The sequence below is a fragment of the Brachyhypopomus gauderio genome, chromosome 5, assembly GCF_052324685.1.
Source record: "Brachyhypopomus gauderio isolate BG-103 chromosome 5, BGAUD_0.2, whole genome shotgun sequence".
NCBI lineage: Eukaryota > Metazoa > Chordata > Actinopteri > Gymnotiformes > Hypopomidae > Brachyhypopomus > Brachyhypopomus gauderio.
In genome coordinates this window covers 2871327-2888759 of record NC_135215.1, presented here as the reverse complement: position 1 = coordinate 2888759, position 17433 = coordinate 2871327, and the positions used below count along the sequence as shown (strand labels likewise).

Here is a 17433-nt window from a genome sequence, read left to right as displayed (position 1 = left end):
TCTGTTAGCCTCCCCGGCCTTGATTACACTCATGTGGAAGCAAACTCAACAATTCTTTAACTGCTTGAATTAGCTGAAATGTTTCTTGCCCCATCTTTGAAGCAAAGTTTGTACGTGCGACAATAGATTATCTGAGCTCATGGATACACGTCATTGAGGAATTTAAATGTGTTGCTCATTTCTCGGACTCAATGTAATGGTACAACAGATGAGCAGACTGCTGTAATGTTAACAACACATAGCAGGACCTTATCATATAATGAGTAGACAGTGAGGTGTGGGTTATTCTCTAAGCAGGGTCTGTGTACAGGGGAAGTTCTTTATCATATTAAATTGGATTGTACAGAACACTGGTGTGGAAAAGAACTCTCAGGTCTTCTCTTATTCATGCTTGATTTTTATTGACTGTGATGACGTGATTAACAGAAAACACGAACAGAAAAAGGACATATTCCATGGTACATTTAGAATATTTACGCATTACATTTCCCTGACTCAGAACTAGTCAGTGAGTTCTAAACATTTTAACCTTAAGAACTGAACTGAAGGGCAGAGATTGGATGGTTCCAGTTCAGAGTTCAGAAACGGAACCATTGTGGGAAAATAGCAATAATGGAAATAATGAAGAAATAATAGAAAACCAAAATGTGACAGGACAAAAGGACAGAAAACATTAGCAAAAACGCAAACAAACATGACAGGGCCTCTTTTGCAAATCCATGAGATAAAGTCAAGTGAGCTGGGTATCAGTAACACACTTTGGGCAAATTAGATTTGTGTCTTCAGTTTTCTGTTCATAAGTGAGTCACAGACAGAGCGAGGTGTTTACTAGTCAACACAGGATGCATGTGGACTCAAGCAAGCTTCTCTGCTCTGTGGCACATACAAAATAATATCCATTTGGTTTGCAGCAAGATCCAATAGCCTCAATATGCAGCAAAAACATTTAAAGTTGACCAATATGCTGACTAATACTAGAGTGAAATATTTTGTTGTCTTGACAGAGTATAAATTCAGAGGAACCTGTTCTTAACACGCCTAAAGATAAAACTTTTCAGAAATTCAGTCATTTATGTTTATTTTATGACATCTCTTACCAACCAGTGTACAACTACAACTCAGTAGCATATGTGATGTATATTTCTGTAACTTTCCATGAGAATCTGCCCAAATTGTCACAAAAAGAGTAAGTGCATACCCACGCAAGGTCAAATAAATGTAGTCTCATCATCGCCTCCTGGTGGCTGTGGATGTATCGGCTCCCAAGCGGTTCACGGTTTTGCTCATGTGTGGAAAGTGCACAGTGGGGGTCCTGGGCGTGGGGCCGTAGAGCCCCAAGTTCCTGGCGGCTAAGGACTTGCGAGGTGCTTTCACGCAGGGGAAGGGAGAGAAGACCTGTTGTGCTTTGGGGGCCGGCACAAGGGCGGGGTCCACCGCGGGGCTCTGCCCCAGAGAGCCACTCCTGCTCTCAGAGCTGGAGGACTCGGTGCGGCGGGTGGAGCAGGGCACCTTTGGGTCTGGTGGTGGATCTTGGAGCTTTGACTGTGGAGTCAGCGAGGCTGGTATGGACCCAGACGATACCGGCCCAGATGATACCGGCTCAGACGATACGGGCCCAGACGATACGGGCCCAGACGATACGGGCCCAGACGATACGGGCCCAGACGATACGGGCCCAGACGATACGGGCCCAGACGATACGTGAGAAGGGCTTTGCTCTGGTGAATCCAGTTCTAGGGCAGACATGCGCTCTTCTGTCTTAATCATTTCTCCCTCTTCCTCACACCCACTGTCCTGCGGGCAGAGCTCAGAGTCTCTAACTTCCACTGTCTCCTGCACGGACTCATCCGGCGTCTCCTGTTCACCCACCTCCTTCCCCTCACCCTGCTCTTCCTCCTCTTCCTCCTCCTTCTCGCCCTCCTCCTTCACCTCCTCTTGGGTCTCCTCTCCTCCCGCTGCCTGCAGTTTGGCCTCTGAGCCGTCGTCATCCTCCAGTGACAGCGAGTCATCGAAGCCCAGCTGGGCCCGGGCCCGGGCCAGATTCCTGCGATGGGCGCGCACATGGGCTCGCCAGGGGGACTGAAGCCTGAATCGAGCACTCTGATCCAGGCTAGGGGTGGACTGGTCTTGGGGCAGGGGGCCGGCGTGGCCTCTGGGTCCACAGATGATGCCATTTCGGGGGGGGCGCTGGGCAGGTTGGAGCTTCTTCCCCAGTAGAAGGTGGTTGACCACAGGAGAAGAATGGACCTGAGACGTGAGGACACTTGTGGCTGGACATTTGTCTGGAACAAATTGAAAGATACACCGATGATGAAGAGTGGCAAGACTAGATATTTTTACTAGTTGTAGCAGCTTGAAAAGCAAAATTCAGTGCAGCTGCAATGCCTAAAATCAACAAAAGTGAAAGAATCACATTGCACAGATGATCGATTGTAGAGAGAGACACATGGTGAACCGAGATTCATAGGAAAAAAGTATCAGATACAAGTTGTCCAAGTTAAAATCATCCCCCAAAATTAAAAAAGACCAAAAACAGGTACAGCATAAATCACCGATGCAGTGATATCAAGAGAGCACTAAAAATGGCCATCAACCCCAGCGCCACGTTCCAGACCACCAAGGTGTTAAAGAATTACTACAGGAGGCCCGACACCCAGAACGGTGGCAGAAGAGCGACCTAGCTGGCCAGTACCAGCGCCATGGACCGTCCCTCTGGTGACCTGATGGGGGGGGACAGCCTCAGCTTCCACTGGCATTTCTGAGGAGACACGTGAACACGTGACAAAACGTGAGCCTAAAGTTGCGTTCCTACACGGCTTGGAGCGGACGGACCTCTCTCGGGGGGGGGGCATGACCTCTGACCTGTGTGGATGTACAGCAGGCCGGCCTGCTGCTGCTGTCGTCTCTTCATGCGGGAGTACTGCTTGGTGAGCGCCCTGATGTCTGTGCTCATGCGCTCCAGCATCATGCTGTTGATGGCGGCCTGGTGCTCCGCGCGGCCCGCGCCCACCGCCCCGGGACTCAGCTCCGCCATGCTGCTGCAGGGAGAAGAGGTGGGCTCGCCCCGCTGGTCTGGAGGGTGGAGAAGAAGCGAAAAGAGGTGAGTTGGAGTTCAGAGGTGCCGATGGGGTTAAAACCTTAGCCCCCGCTAACACAACACGCTTGCACAAAGACACGCAAACTAATTCCCGAGCCCTGCAAGATTCCCGTAAGATTCTCTCTACTTTCACCTCCAAAAAAGGCAGCGTTCTGGTCTTTACTGCTTTTCTTTGATAACCATCCCCTTCTGTTTCCTGTTCTGCAGGAAGTGGAGGAGAGAGCAGGAAAGAGGAGGGGTGCCAAACACAGCGGGCTGCCAGAACAGATCCAAGCCCGTGTTACCACCACACTGGAGAGTGAGCAGCACTAGGTCTTCACTTCTACCTTTTAAGTGCTTCTGGTATCTCTGGATCTCTGGAGCCAGGAGGCCACCCAATGGTCCCAGGCATCCCAGAGCTGTGATGACGGAGTCCTCGTCGTCCATATCACCATCATCATCATCACTCTCCCATCCATACAGGCCCTGGCTACTATAAAGGAAAAGAAAAGTTCCAAAGTTCACAGAGGAAGGAATAAAAAATGATTATGGTGAACACAACAGACATCGGCTTCCTGTTGTTTTGCCGTCTCCTTCTGCATTTAAGTGACGCACTTTGATTGATATAAATGTTAACAGGTGGGTGGCCATTTAATTCATATGCTTACAGTAAGAATACACTTCTTATTGTTAGTGTACAGTCACTCTGTTTGTCCAGAATGATGATCGGGTTCGTTTCAGGCAGAAACTGACCACGCTCCCCTAGTCTGTTGATCCAGTACTCCAGAAATACTGGGTTGTAGACGGTCATTTCCATTGTATCAGTAGAACGTCTGATAATCAGTAGCTGTTGGCTAATCTCCAGCTGCTTCCAGCTAGCATTCTCCCTTATCACTCCCATGACCTTCTCGAACGCACGCACGCACACGCACACACACACACACACACACACACACACACACACACACACACACACACACACCTCAGCCCTACAAATACCTTCCCCTCAGCTGCTCATAAACAGGAGCTTGTCTGACTACAGCCTCCTCTGGCCTCTATTATGAGTCGCTCTCTGAGCTCGGACAGAGAAGACACTGGACAGAAAGGAAGACCGCTTCACGTAGTCTGAACAGACTGAAGAACCCTACACTCACTACACCAAAAACACCTCACTGAATTGGCAGACTGTCAAGCAAGGAATGATTTGCATTTGACATTTGTATGCCCATGATATACACACACACACACACACACACACACACACACACACACACACACACACACACACACACACACACACACACACACACACACACACACCTGCCGTTGGTCCTGACTGGAGCTGGGAAGGGGGTGATGTTGTAGGTGTATTTCTCCCTCAGCTCTGCTAGCGTGGGCATGGGGAAGACAGCCATGGAGTAGACGGTCTGTCAGAGACACACACACACACACGCTGGGATCAAACCAAGGTCACGTTTTTATGATATGCATTCAATGCAAAACTACCATCGCTCCATCACATCCACTGTCCATAGAGCACACGTGACTATCCGGGGCAGGGCCGACACCACCATGTCGGACTCGTGACGGCTACAAAAAGCACGACCTGGATGGATTATAGTCTACGTTGTAGACCGGATAACGCATTAGTCAGCACGTCTCTTACCTGCATGAGCTCATTGGAGTCGATCAGGTTGTGTTCCAGCATCTCCTGAGTTAGGCAGCCCATGGTGCTGTAGAACTCATCCGCACTCTTGCACTCCTCGATCCTCCTAAGGGCAGTGACGTTTTTTTTTTTTTTTGTGAATATATCATGATACATATTTTCCATGAATATATATTTTCGAATGTACAGTACACATGCATATGGAAAATGTGCATATATAGAGAATATATTATATGTATATATTAGTGGTGGGCCGTTAACGGTGTTCGATAACGTGATAATTTTTATATCGCCCGATAAGAGTATCACCATTAATCTATTCTTAAAGTTGGGTTGGGAACTGGGTCAAAATAGGTAAGCAAACTATGATGAATTTCACCTTGATAGTTTAGCTCAGGTGTATTCTTAACCAAATTGCACAGTAGGGGGCGAAATGAGTTTTCAAACCTGTGAATTAAAACCCACAACAAATCGCACGTGTGCTTACTATGGAGCTCTTTTAGTGTCACCAGAACCTGAACCTGAAATCATTATTACTTGAAAAAACAGTCTGTGAAATTCATTCAGGTATGCAAAAATTCAAGGTAAAATTCAGGTTCAGGTCGAAATTCGGGTTCAGGTCGAAATTCGGGTTTGGGAATGCATCCGGGATACTTATGATGAGCAAACAAACTCGAAGCTAATAGAACTGCATCTGGCCAATCACAAAACATCTCAGAGGTCATTGGGAGGCGCGTCTTTCTGTGTGACTGTGGCGTCCATTGTCCAGAAACGCCGCTTGCCTCTGCTAACAGACATCTAAAAAGTCTTTTGGGTGACTGCTACAAAAGTGGTCGACCGTTAACGACAGCACTGTAAATTTAAAGGATTTATTATTATAGATGTATGGTTATCAGTGAATGTTCCTCCATGCCATCAGCGTAATTTAAACCTCTGCAAGCGAGTGGCATCGCATTTGTAATATTTGTGCAAATGTAGATAGTTTAGCTTTGTATTGGTTTCGATTGTTAGTCTAGATTAGAAAAAAGTTATATTAGTACTTCAAAAGAAAGCGTCCAAAACTCACTCTCCCAGTTTGGCCCAGATGGCCAACGCCACACGCAGCAGCACCTCGGAGCCCTCGAAGAAGACCGAGTCCCAGATCTTCAGCACGGTGTGATGAGGCAGGCAGGTGGCAAACATGGTGAGGAACCACTGCATGGTGAACACGTTGGTGAGCGGAGGCTCGTAGTTGCCTGGTGAGACAGGAGTGAGACAGGAGTGAGCCGTACAGAAGGCGACAACAGATGGACACGGGGACGTGGGTGGAAACCCAAACGGAATGCATGTTCATCCCGATTTGAGAGGTTTCTTTTTTTTTTGTGGGTGAAATTAGTGAATAGAGATTAGCTTGGTTACATTTGCTCCGCTGAAGTGGTGCCCAAATCTTACTACCTAATGAAATTTGTGCAAATACATTTACCCATTTTTTCTTCACTCTAAAAATGCATTGGTTACCCATAGCCACAATGCTACATGCTGGGAAGGCCACTCACCCCCACCCGCCCGATTGGCTACTTTCTGGAGGTGATGGAGATGGTGAGAGAGCTCTGGAAGTCTCAGCCTCAGCAGGTCCCTGAACACGGCCATGTCCACGGAGAGAGCCCGCAGGTTGTTGGCGAAGTAGCTGTCCGGGAGCACCTTATCAATCAGATAAATCATCACCTGTGAGGAAGCACAGCGAATGAAATTACAAATCACGTCAAGACCGAGAACGAATCCGAGGAACAGTGGCGACGTCGCCGACCTTTAACGCGTCGCCCTCGTTGCCCTCCGTGACCTCTAGGATGAGGGCGGCCAGCACGTTGAAGCCCTGGCAGTAACCCACGGCCTTGTTCCAGCGCGCATAGGCCAGCAGCACCCGCTTCAGCACCACGCGGTCCTGCTCCGCCTCCTGGCCACAGTAGGAACTGCAGCCCGTCCTGTGCAGGTCCTGCAGGAGAGGAAGGCAGAGGCGATCGTTAGCAACACCCAAGACAATCGTTTCTGCAGCTAGTCAGAAGGCTGCGAAAACACGAAGGTGCACGCGCTTCAGATGCAAAGTAAACGGGATTCTCAGCAGGGAGGGAAAGGACGCAGGCAGAGGGAGTGAGCATGTTTAAGAGGAGAACGGACTTCGCCCTCCTATGACCCGTAAGCTTGAGATGAATCATTCGCCCACAGAGGAGGGGAGGGGAGCGCAGACGTCTCTCCTGTTCCATTACGCACTCGGAGCTGCCACGATGCCCAGAGCAAACATCCTGCTACGACGGCTGACATTTAATCAGAGCGACTCCATGACACGCCACCACACGTCTCCGGCGGCCGGCACCCGCACACCACACGCAGCTTCCTGGGACTAGCTCACAATATAATATTTACACGCACTGGCATGTCAGCCCATTAGGGCCGTTTGGGCTGCCGGGCAGAAAAGCATGACTTGGCAAAGCGTTTATGACACTTGGTGTGTTTAAACCAAGACCCAGACAAGTGCCTTTATTATTTATAAGTAAGGCTATTTTGACATTTGATTACTTTACCAAGGTCGTGACCAAAGAAAGATTTTATCTGACAGTCTAACACATTGGGCAATGTTTTTTTTTATGTGTAAGGATGATTATTACCTTGACAATTTGGATCCCAAGAGAGTCATCATCTGGATTGCTGCGTTCATTGAAAGTAAATCGCATGGTTTTCTCCCAGTCTATGGAGATGCTATGGAGGTATTGATCAGCTAGGGTCAACCACACCTGGCGCAGAACACACAAAACAGAATATTACTCAAGTACGTCACACTGAACTAGTACTACACTATATTATGTTGAACATTAATTATGTACATCACACTGAACTAGTACTACACTATATTATGTTGAACATTAATTATGTACGTCACACTGAACTAGTACTACACTATATTATGTTGAACATTACTTAAGTACGTCACACTGAACTAGTACTACACTATATTATGTTGAACATTAATTATGTACGTCACACTGAACTAGTACTACACTATATTATGTTGAACATTACTTAAGTACGTCACACTGAACTAGTACTACACTATATTATGTTGAACATTAATTAAGTACGTCACACTGAACTAGTACTACACTATATTATGTTGAACATTAATTATGTACGTCACACTGAACTAGTACTACACTATATTATGTTGAACATTAATTATGTACATCACACTGAACTAGTACTACACTATATTATGTTGAACATTAATTATGTACGTCACACTGAACTAGTACTACACTATATTATGTTGAACATTACTTAAGTACGTCACACTGAACTAGTACTACACTATATTATGTTGAACATTAATTATGTACGTCACACTGAACTAGTACTACACTATATTATGTTGAACATTAATTAAGTACGTCACACTGAACTAGTACTACACTATATTATGTTGAACATTAATTATGTACGTCACACTGAACTAGTACTACACTATATTATGTTGAACATTACTTAAGTACGTCACACTGAACTAGTACTACACTATATTATGTTGAACATTAATTAAGTACGTCACACTGAACTAGTACTACACTATATTATGTTGAACATTAATTATGTACGTCACACTGAACTAGTACTACACTATATTATGTTGAACATTAATTATGTACGTCACACTGAACTAGTACTACACTATATTATGTTGAACATTAATTATGTACGTCACACTGAACTAGTACTACACTATATTATGTTGAACATTAATTATGTACGTCACACTGAACTAGTACTACACTATATTATGTTGAACATTAATTATGTACGTCACACTGAACTAGTACTACACTATATTATGTTGAACATTAATTATGTACGTCACACTGAACTAGTACTACACTATATTATGTTGAACATTACTTAAGTACGTCACACTGAACTAGTACTACACTATATTATGTTGAACATTACTTATGTACGTCACACTGAACTAGTACTACACTATATTATGTTGAACATTACTTAAGTACGTCACACTGAACTAGTACTACACTATATTATGTTGAACATTAATTATGTACGTCACACTGAACTAGTACTACACTATATTATGTTGAACATTACTTAAGTACGTCACACTGAACTAGTACTACACTATATTATGTTGAACATTAATTATGTACGTCACACTGAACTAGTACTACACTATATTATGTTGAACATTACTTAAGTACGTCACACTGAACTAGTACTACACTATATTATGTTGAACATTAATTATGTACGTCACACTGAACTAGTACTACACTATATTATGTTGAATATTAATTATGTACGTCACACTGAACTAGTACTACACTATATTATGTTGAACATTAATTATGTACGTCACACTGAACTAGTACTACACTATATTATGTTGAATATTACTTAAGTACGTCACACTGAACTAGTACTACACTATATTATGTTGAATATTAATTATGTACGTCACACTGAACTAGTACTACACTATATTATGTTGAATATTAATTATGTACGTCACACTGAACTAGTACTACACTATATTATGTTGAACATTACTTAAGTACGTCACACTGAACTAGTACTACACTATATTATGTTGAACATTACTTAAGTACGTCACACTGAACTAGTACTACACTATATTATGTTGAACATTAATTAAGTACATCACACTGAACTAGTACTACACTATATTATGTTGAACATTAATTATGTACGTTACACTGAACTAGTACTACACTATATTATGTTGAACATTACTTAAGTACGTCACACTGAACTAGTACTACACTATATTATGTTGAACATTAATTATGTACGTCACACTGAACTAGTACTACACTATATTATGTTGAACATTACTTAAGTACGTCACACTGAACTAGTACTACACTATATTATGTTGAACATTAATTATGTACGTCACACTGAACTAGTACTACACTATATTATGTTGAACATTACTTAAGTACGTCACACTGAACTAGTACTACACTATATTATGTTGAACATTAATTATGTACGTCACACTGAACTAGTACTACACTATATTATGTTGAACATTACTTAAGTACGTCACACTGAACTAGTACTACACTATATTATGTTGAACATTAATTATGTACGTCACACTGAACTAGTACTACACTATATTATGTTGAACATTACTTAAGTACGTCACACTGAACTAGTACTACACTATATTATGTTGAACATTAATTATGTACGTCACACTGAACTAGTACTACACTATATTATGTTGAACATTAATTATGTACGTCACACTGAACTAGTACTACACTATATTATGTTGAATATTAATTATGTACGTCACACTGAACTAGTACTACACTATATTATGTTGAATATTAATTATGTACGTCACACTGAACTAGTACTACACTATATTATGTTGAACATTAATTATGTACATCACACTGAACTAGTACTACACTATATTATGTTGAACATTAATTATGTACGTCACACTGAACTAGTACTACACTATATTATGTTGAACATTAATTATGTACGTCACACTGAACTAGTACTACACTATATTATGTTGAACATTAATTATGTACGTCACACTGAACTAGTACTACACTATATTATGTTGAACATTAATTATGTACGTCACACTGAACTAGTACTACATTATATTATGTTGAACATTACTTAAGTACGTCACACTGAACTAGTATTACACTATATTATGCTACTATACAGGTAACCACAACAATGTTTAATATGCAGAGCAACCCAGAATCAACTGGACAGTAAACAATTTTAAAGTCAATTCAGAGGATGCTTAGTGCTACACTGGGTAACCCACATAGGAATCACAGCCTTTTTAAAAATAAAGGTCCTGCTGTTGGTAACTGCTAAATCCTACGACCCATAAACGTTGCTGGTCACCTTCCCTGCAGAAGCTCTGGCAGCTCAGCTCAGCTCTGCACTGCAGCTATGTTTAGTTTCTGCTTATTTTAAGGGTCTTTCTCCTCCAGTGCGGTTCTCACTACTGTAAATGATGGGTGAGGCTTGTGTTAGATGACTTGATCAGTGAGGACCATTTCTCTTTTAGCATCTATTCAGTCCTTTCAGTCCTGTTTTAATATGATCAGTTTAGTTATTTTACTTATTGTCCTTTTGCAAGGGAAAATTTATAGTCCAATGAGGCTGTGGAAATTTGGTCGGACCCGAGATGTAATGATATTTCAGTTCACTTCAGAATGCATCATAGATGTGTATGAGCTCCACTGGAAACCACACAAGGTCAGGGTTCTCTCATAAGAGAGTGCAGAGATTCCTATACGGTTTGCCCAATACTGATCCAGATCCACCGTCCAGCAGATGTAGATTGCACCATACATGTGTTAAAATGACATGCGTTTAGGACATACCTTCCGTCTCCACTCTTTGGGAATGCCTGTCGGGAGTCTGGCCACTGCCTTTAGGGCATCATACCACTACAGGAAGTACATCAGTGAACGTTCCATCGGAAGCACAAGGCAATACAGTAAAAAACCTTTCAGCCCTTCAAGTACTACGTCACAACAGACACTCACCTGCTGGAAGCCATTCTTGCCCAGAGAAGGTTCTAGAGTGAATTTCAACCTGGTGTCGACGCCTACCAAAGAAAGGCACAAAAGTGAAGATATTATAAAGGTATGTTAAAAGGGTGCAGACAAAATGAGGGGGAAAAACGAATGGAAAATCTATTAAATAGAAGATTAATATAACATTATATATTTGGGTTTAAGTACATTACAATAACAGCTAAGCCACTGAATGTCAGAAGACATGGTGTAGACAATAATATGCAATGACATTTTATTACTTAAAAAAGCTCAGGAGAGATAAACTGTGAAGTTATGATTGTGCCTAAAAAATGACAACTGCATCCGTAAACTGATAAAAAACTGTAAAAATAACAAAATAAACATATAAATAGAACAAGATCACAAGTTTTTGTTTACTCCAAGCCAAGGTGTAATTGAGCTTATTCAGAAGTGATACTTACACCCTATAAAGCCAAATATAGCCTTTGTATTTTTATACTTGTTGTGTGGATGTGTTATCCTGGCCTGCACATACTCGAGTGCGATTGTAATGTACTTCCACATACTCTAATGCTTTTGACTTTAGTTTGCATTTAGGATTGGTGTAACACCAAAACCTGTGACTAGCGAGTTCTGCTACTGTAGCGCCAGCAGCACACAGGTCACCATTTCTGGATGTAAAAATGTGCGACAACACTGTACCGTCAAATTATACACCAAAAATCTATTTATGTTTCCTTATATTTAAATCTCTAAAACTGCTATTTAAATAGTGCGTGTAAACAACTCGAGAACAAGTCACTGTACAGTTTTTTTAGTCACATAATTCTGTGGTCACATTTTTTGTTGAAACACCGGAAGTCCTCTTCACGTAACCATGCAAACGACTCATTTTAAGTAACGAAACTACACCGAGACGGGGATTTAAAAACCTCGTCAATAAAGAACGAAGCCAAGTTCAATTTCAAGTAGGGAACATGAGTCACTCGATGTTTTAGTCTCCTCGTCTGTCTACATTTAACGTCACTGCTCTCGGACAGACCCATAATCAAACTACAGAAACACAATTACTAGTTTTTCTACATGTGATCGTAAACATCGTTTAAGCTCCTGACGACCGTATGAGATGAAACCCGCTATCTCTGTGTCGCTGTCCGGACCGCTGTGGTGCTGATTATCTACTTCCGCTTTTCATTCAGAAACGAGTGGCATATTTTGAATGTTAAATACTGATGATGTATCAAACTGGCAGAAATTAAGAAACTTTAATACACTGTAGTGAAAATAAATAAATTTACTATACATATGCCAGTTATTTTAATAAGCCTAAACCAGTTATTGTACCCCTCACAAAACGGCAGGCTAACAGTCACTGGAAATAGAAAGACCAAAAAGCTACATCTAAATGCGTTGTAACTTCTTTGTCCCAAATACCCTCGGACTACGAAGACAAACCGCCTGCGCTTACGCAATGGCCTTCAGTTACAGTCTATGGGTAACCCACCAGAGTACAACAGCCATTTCTGTATTTACACTACTCCTCTTCTCAAACCCATTGCGAGGGATTAACCGGCACGATTATCGTCTCTGGTACAGCCTACTGTCCACCCTTAGAAAGTCTTAGCGATAGACATTTAAACTTCAAAACAAACATACATAGATAAAGATTATGTGTGCGTATTAACCATAAAATGACAATGTGAAATGATATAGTGGACCTTTTAAAAGTCCCCGTGTTACGGCAGAAAAGACAACATCCTGGGAATATTCCACATGGCATCTTAAGCATAGTAAATTATTTCTAAAATGTTAATATCGACGTCAACCAGACAAATGTAACTGACAATGTAATTGAAAAGTACGAGGACATTGATTCAATAGTGGACAGACTTATCCAGAATAAAGGTCACCTGGTTCCAGTGTGCACAACAGCAGAGGGGCTCTCCGGGAGATACCATTGCGCTTCTTGAGGACATTACTGATGATGTTACCGACTCCTCCAGCACTCTGTCGTTTTAAACAAACCTTGGACCGTTTAGAGGAGACAAACCTGTCCTTCATTTAGAGAGGAATCAATCAATACCCGCAGAAGTGAAGTAGGTTCGGTATCCACCTTAAAAGCGCTCCCACGCTCCTTTCTCCCGCCTCTCTTTTGATTTCTCTTGCGCATTTAAATCGTTTTAAATGGTTATATATTTATAGATTCATATATATTGCTATGATAAGCTATTTTTTATCTAAATGCCCTCTACGCAAGTAAAAATGGCGATCTAATCAATACATCTAACGATAATGTCTCCGGTGATAATATCGGTCTGCTGCATCGTTTGCTCTTGTATTCAGCGCGCAGTTAATCCTCCTTCAATTACGAGATACTCTCCAACCTTTCAGATTCTGGAGCATCATAAATGTATTCCAAATATCTAAGTAAAATGCGGCTTCCGCTTTCTAAATGAGCGTGCGCGACGCGAGAATAAGGTGCATCCGCAGCGCGCAGTTCACGGCGGTGCACGCCCACATACGCGGCGTCACATGCACGCGGGAGGGGGCGGGGCAGAAGGACCCGCAGATGCAACGCTGCAGAACCAACCCACGACCGAACACACACGCAAAGACCGCGGGCATCTGATGAGTAACTCTGGCAAATGTAACTAAGGTTAACGCGGCTCTGATTAAACGTTTAAGGGGCCATAAGGGGGTCCAAAGTTATGAAGAATTTCACTGCCAAAGGAAGATCAATATTGATTAGAAAATAAAGATTAGCCTAAGTCATACAAACTCAGTTTGTAAATCACGGTTGTTATAAGAGAAGCTTGTTTAAGCAATCATTCTCCATCATGCCTAAAAAGGCATAACTCTAAAAAAAAAAAAAAGAAGCATGATGGATGTATTTTGCATTTTATCTGTAATTAAGTATTCAAGTTAGTGTCCCACTCTGAGATACACAAGGACTACACAGAGCAGAATTATACTTCCATCACCACCACTATTTGCCAGAGAACGCACTTCAAGATAGCACAACTATCAAATCCTGACTATCACCTACAGGAAGAATGTCTGTGTCTTACAGAAGACACAGACACAATGGATTTAAAGAATTTTAATAATACTTCATTGTATTTTCTCTGCGTTTCATGTAATAATTGGGAGGATAATAGTAATCTGGGTACATCACGTTTCACAGCATGAAACCACTAAACTACACGGTCACTGAATTTATATTCAACCGTTGCAAATGATTATTGCACAATATAAAGCAGCACATCACTCAGCCCAGTCAATGATGTTGGCATCGGTTCATTCAGTGAGGAGAGTACAAACAGGACGACGTCATGCAGGGCTCGACACGTTTGTTTTCAGACCATTCAACATACTGTACCTGCTTATTACTGGCTGACGTGCTGCATGTGGATAAAATAGAAAAGAAAGCAATTAAATGGGCAGATTTAGTATTGGCTGCTGCTGTCTACCTGAACTCAGAATGTTATGGCATAATATGAAAAATTACTTAAGTATTTGGAAAGCCTTGTCAGTGTATTCCTACATTAATAAGCTATTTTTACAACAATTCATCTTAAGGAAGAATAAAATATAGAACCACCATTATACTGACACCTACTGTCCTGGATGACAGTCTACTAAGTCTATTGCTAGGTTTTGTGGTAACATGCATTCTTTTAGGCCATTTTCCATTGATTCCTGAAAACTTTATATGTGTCTTGGTTCCTAAATTTATACTATTCTCAATAAGTGCAGATCAAATGGACAGCAGTTTGGGTTCACTGGTTGATAAACATGCTTTGCCAATCCAAACAAGACTTTCAAGCTTTCGAATAATCAAAATTGGTAACATGTAGCAGTAAGTATTTCAAGTCCGAGGCAGCTTACTGTATGCAGTGGCGGACTTAGCAATTTGGGGGCTCAAGGCGAAATTAGCTAGGGGGCCCATCAACATTAATATGTGAGAAATAAGTTAGCTAGTCAGGGGGCCCCTACAGTGGGCTGCAGTGGGAGGGGCCCAAGGCAGTTGCCTAGCCACGCCTCTATGCAAAGACCGCCTCTGACTGTACGTCTCTTTCGCCCATTCAGAAATCCTAAGAGTAAAGAGTCGTGTCCTGCCTATTTGTGCAGGCAAAATCCTCATTTACATATAATCAGATCTGACAGTTATTTAGTTTTAAAGTCAAACGCAAACAAAACACACACTGGCAGTCAGCTGACAAAATGTCACCAGAGTAGTACAAAGCGGTTCAGGTACATCCCGCCTACAGGAGATTCACTTGATAAGTGCCTAAAACTCTACCTACACTACCATGTGCTTCTTTAAAAGGAAACCACAAAGACCAATGGTTAAAGCATGCATAAAACATCATCCCACATAGAAAAGTCAGCAGCTTAAAATATTCAAATTGATTTTCACACATTTTTTCGCATGCGCAGCATAAAATTATGCAACCCAGTCGTATCTTGAGCACAGGACATGGATGAAATAAGGAAAAAAGATGAAGGATTACTTCGTTTTTGGGAGACGGCTTGCAGGCAGGCAGTGACTATGTCACATTTCTTTTGCTGTTTGTGATGGAGTCTGTCCTTCCTCTTCACCTGCCGTACCAGTTTAGCAGACTGACTCCCAATCCGGTACTTCACTTCCTGAATGATCCACTTCAGTTCCTCAGGATCTGGAGAGAAATATCACGCAAAGTCTGTTCATAATCCAATCCTGCAAACCATATATCTGAAGTACCAGCTTTGGGCCTGAGATTCATGTAGCAAGGTTACAGGCCTCTGTCAACTTTGAAACACAACAGCTGTGAATGGTAGAATTAAAAATGTATCTATGTCAATTGTGTAGAAACCAGTCGCTATAGTAAAAGTTATTTTTCAGTATATCCATTTGTAAAAGTAGTGAGCCATAGTAATCAAGTTATCCATCGCTATCTACCTTTTAAACACCTTTTGGAGGGGAAAGTACATAACGAAGGTGTACATGTGTGCTTTATTGTGCATTATATATGATTTCATCTCTGAGAAAACGTTGAAAGAGCGCTGACCTTTTTGCGCGAGATACTTCATCTGATGTCTCCTGGTGTGTTTCTCCTGGAGCTCCTGCAGGAAATTGGATCCAGTGTTGCTTCTCCCGAGAAACGCGTCCGAGCTTGACGCCTCGGTGGAACTATCCAAGCTGTCCGCGCTCACGCGGTTGGTACTCGTGTACGTATCATAAAGTTCCACCAGCAGTCGGTCCACGATCGACGCGCGAGACGCAGCTCTCGTGTCGTCCGCGTCGGACCAGTCGCCGCGTGCACGCGACTCTACCTCCACGCCACCAGCGTCTGCGGAGTTCTGGGAGATCTTGGGTACATCTTCTAATGTCGATGCCCCGTTCATGCACTGTAGGCCCACGTCTGCTACAGTGGCACTAATTCCATTGTGGTTGTTAGAAACCCACTTGTGGAACGCCGAGAAACCCTCAATAAAAGACGCACCCGAGTTCACGAAAACTCCGCTCTCCTCCTCAGAACAGATGTCACCATCGCATATGTCAACTTCTTTCAGGTCCAAATCACTAACTTCCACACTAGACATTTTTGCCAAACGTCTAGAAAGCTATTTGACGCGTTTTTCTTTGCCACTCGTGCATTATTTGCGAGCGTGTACGCAACGGCAATACTTTTTTTAAAGAAACAAGGAACTTAAGTTCCGGGTGCATTCCGTTTGTTAAACTGGGTTGAGCTGCGCCTTCCCAGGATCTCCTGTCCTTCCTGCACGCGCTGCTGCGCGCGCCCCAGCAGACCTGAATAGTACAGCCCACTTCTGAACTTCTGTAGGAGTCCCACTGCAACAGGTGTTGGGTAATGATTCGCACAGGTGAAATCCACGCCATAGGCCTCTATGCGCCCTCCTTGTTATCGGAAATGTATTTTAATCCAGTTTACATATTATAATAAATTGTAAATAAATTATTAGACATAAAAACTGTGCGGTTGTGCAGTTGAAGTTTCAAAATACAGCCCAATCACAGAATACTAATAAACGGGATTTGTTGTACTTTGATTAGCTACGTTAATTTAATTAGCTATATGTTTTATAAGAAACGAATA

At 42.5% G+C, this 17433-nt stretch overlaps 1 protein-coding gene across 7 annotated transcripts; it reads right to left on the bottom strand.

Annotated features, from left to right (window-relative positions):
* Window positions 1-365: 365 nt before the first annotated feature.
* Window positions 366-17399, bottom strand: tbc1d30 (TBC1 domain family, member 30). Of its 7 annotated transcripts, none has more exons than XM_077004889.1 (14): window positions 16384-17399; window positions 15847-16011; window positions 11339-11400; window positions 11174-11239; window positions 7385-7510; window positions 6529-6714; window positions 6278-6446; window positions 5809-5977; window positions 4743-4848; window positions 4397-4503; window positions 3424-3566; window positions 2863-3072; window positions 2693-2758; window positions 366-2282 (listed from the first exon to the last, which is right to left on the bottom strand). In XM_077004889.1, the coding sequence occupies exons 1-14, from the start codon at window positions 16916-16918 to the stop codon at window positions 1228-1230; spliced, it is 3165 nt and encodes a 1054-aa protein (XP_076861004.1). In that variant the 5' UTR covers window positions 16919-17399; the 3' UTR covers window positions 366-1227. The 7 variants fall into 7 exon arrangements, with proteins under 7 accessions (XP_076861004.1, XP_076861003.1, XP_076861008.1 ...); XM_077004888.1 differs by having other exon boundaries at window positions 3424-3569; window positions 16384-17394; XM_077004893.1 differs by lacking the exon at window positions 2693-2758 and having other exon boundaries at window positions 16384-17397.
* Window positions 17400-17433: the final 34 nt, after the last annotated feature.

What these genes read in the sequence shown, in the direction of transcription:
- tbc1d30 (XM_077004888.1), bottom strand. Translation starts at nt 16,918, where the DNA reads ATGTCTAGTGTGGAAGTTAGTGATTTGGACCTGAAAGAAGTTGACATA. An exon ending in AGCCGTCTCCCAAAAACGAA is followed by an intron (nt 11,401 to 15,846) that starts GTAATCCTTCAT and finishes TTTCTTTGGTAG; the next exon opens with GCGTCGACACCAGGTTGAAA. An exon ending in ATACCAGAAGCACTTAAAAG is followed by an intron (nt 3,073 to 3,423) that starts GTAGAAGTGAAG and finishes TCCACCCTCCAG; the next exon opens with ACCAGCGGGGCGAGCCCACC.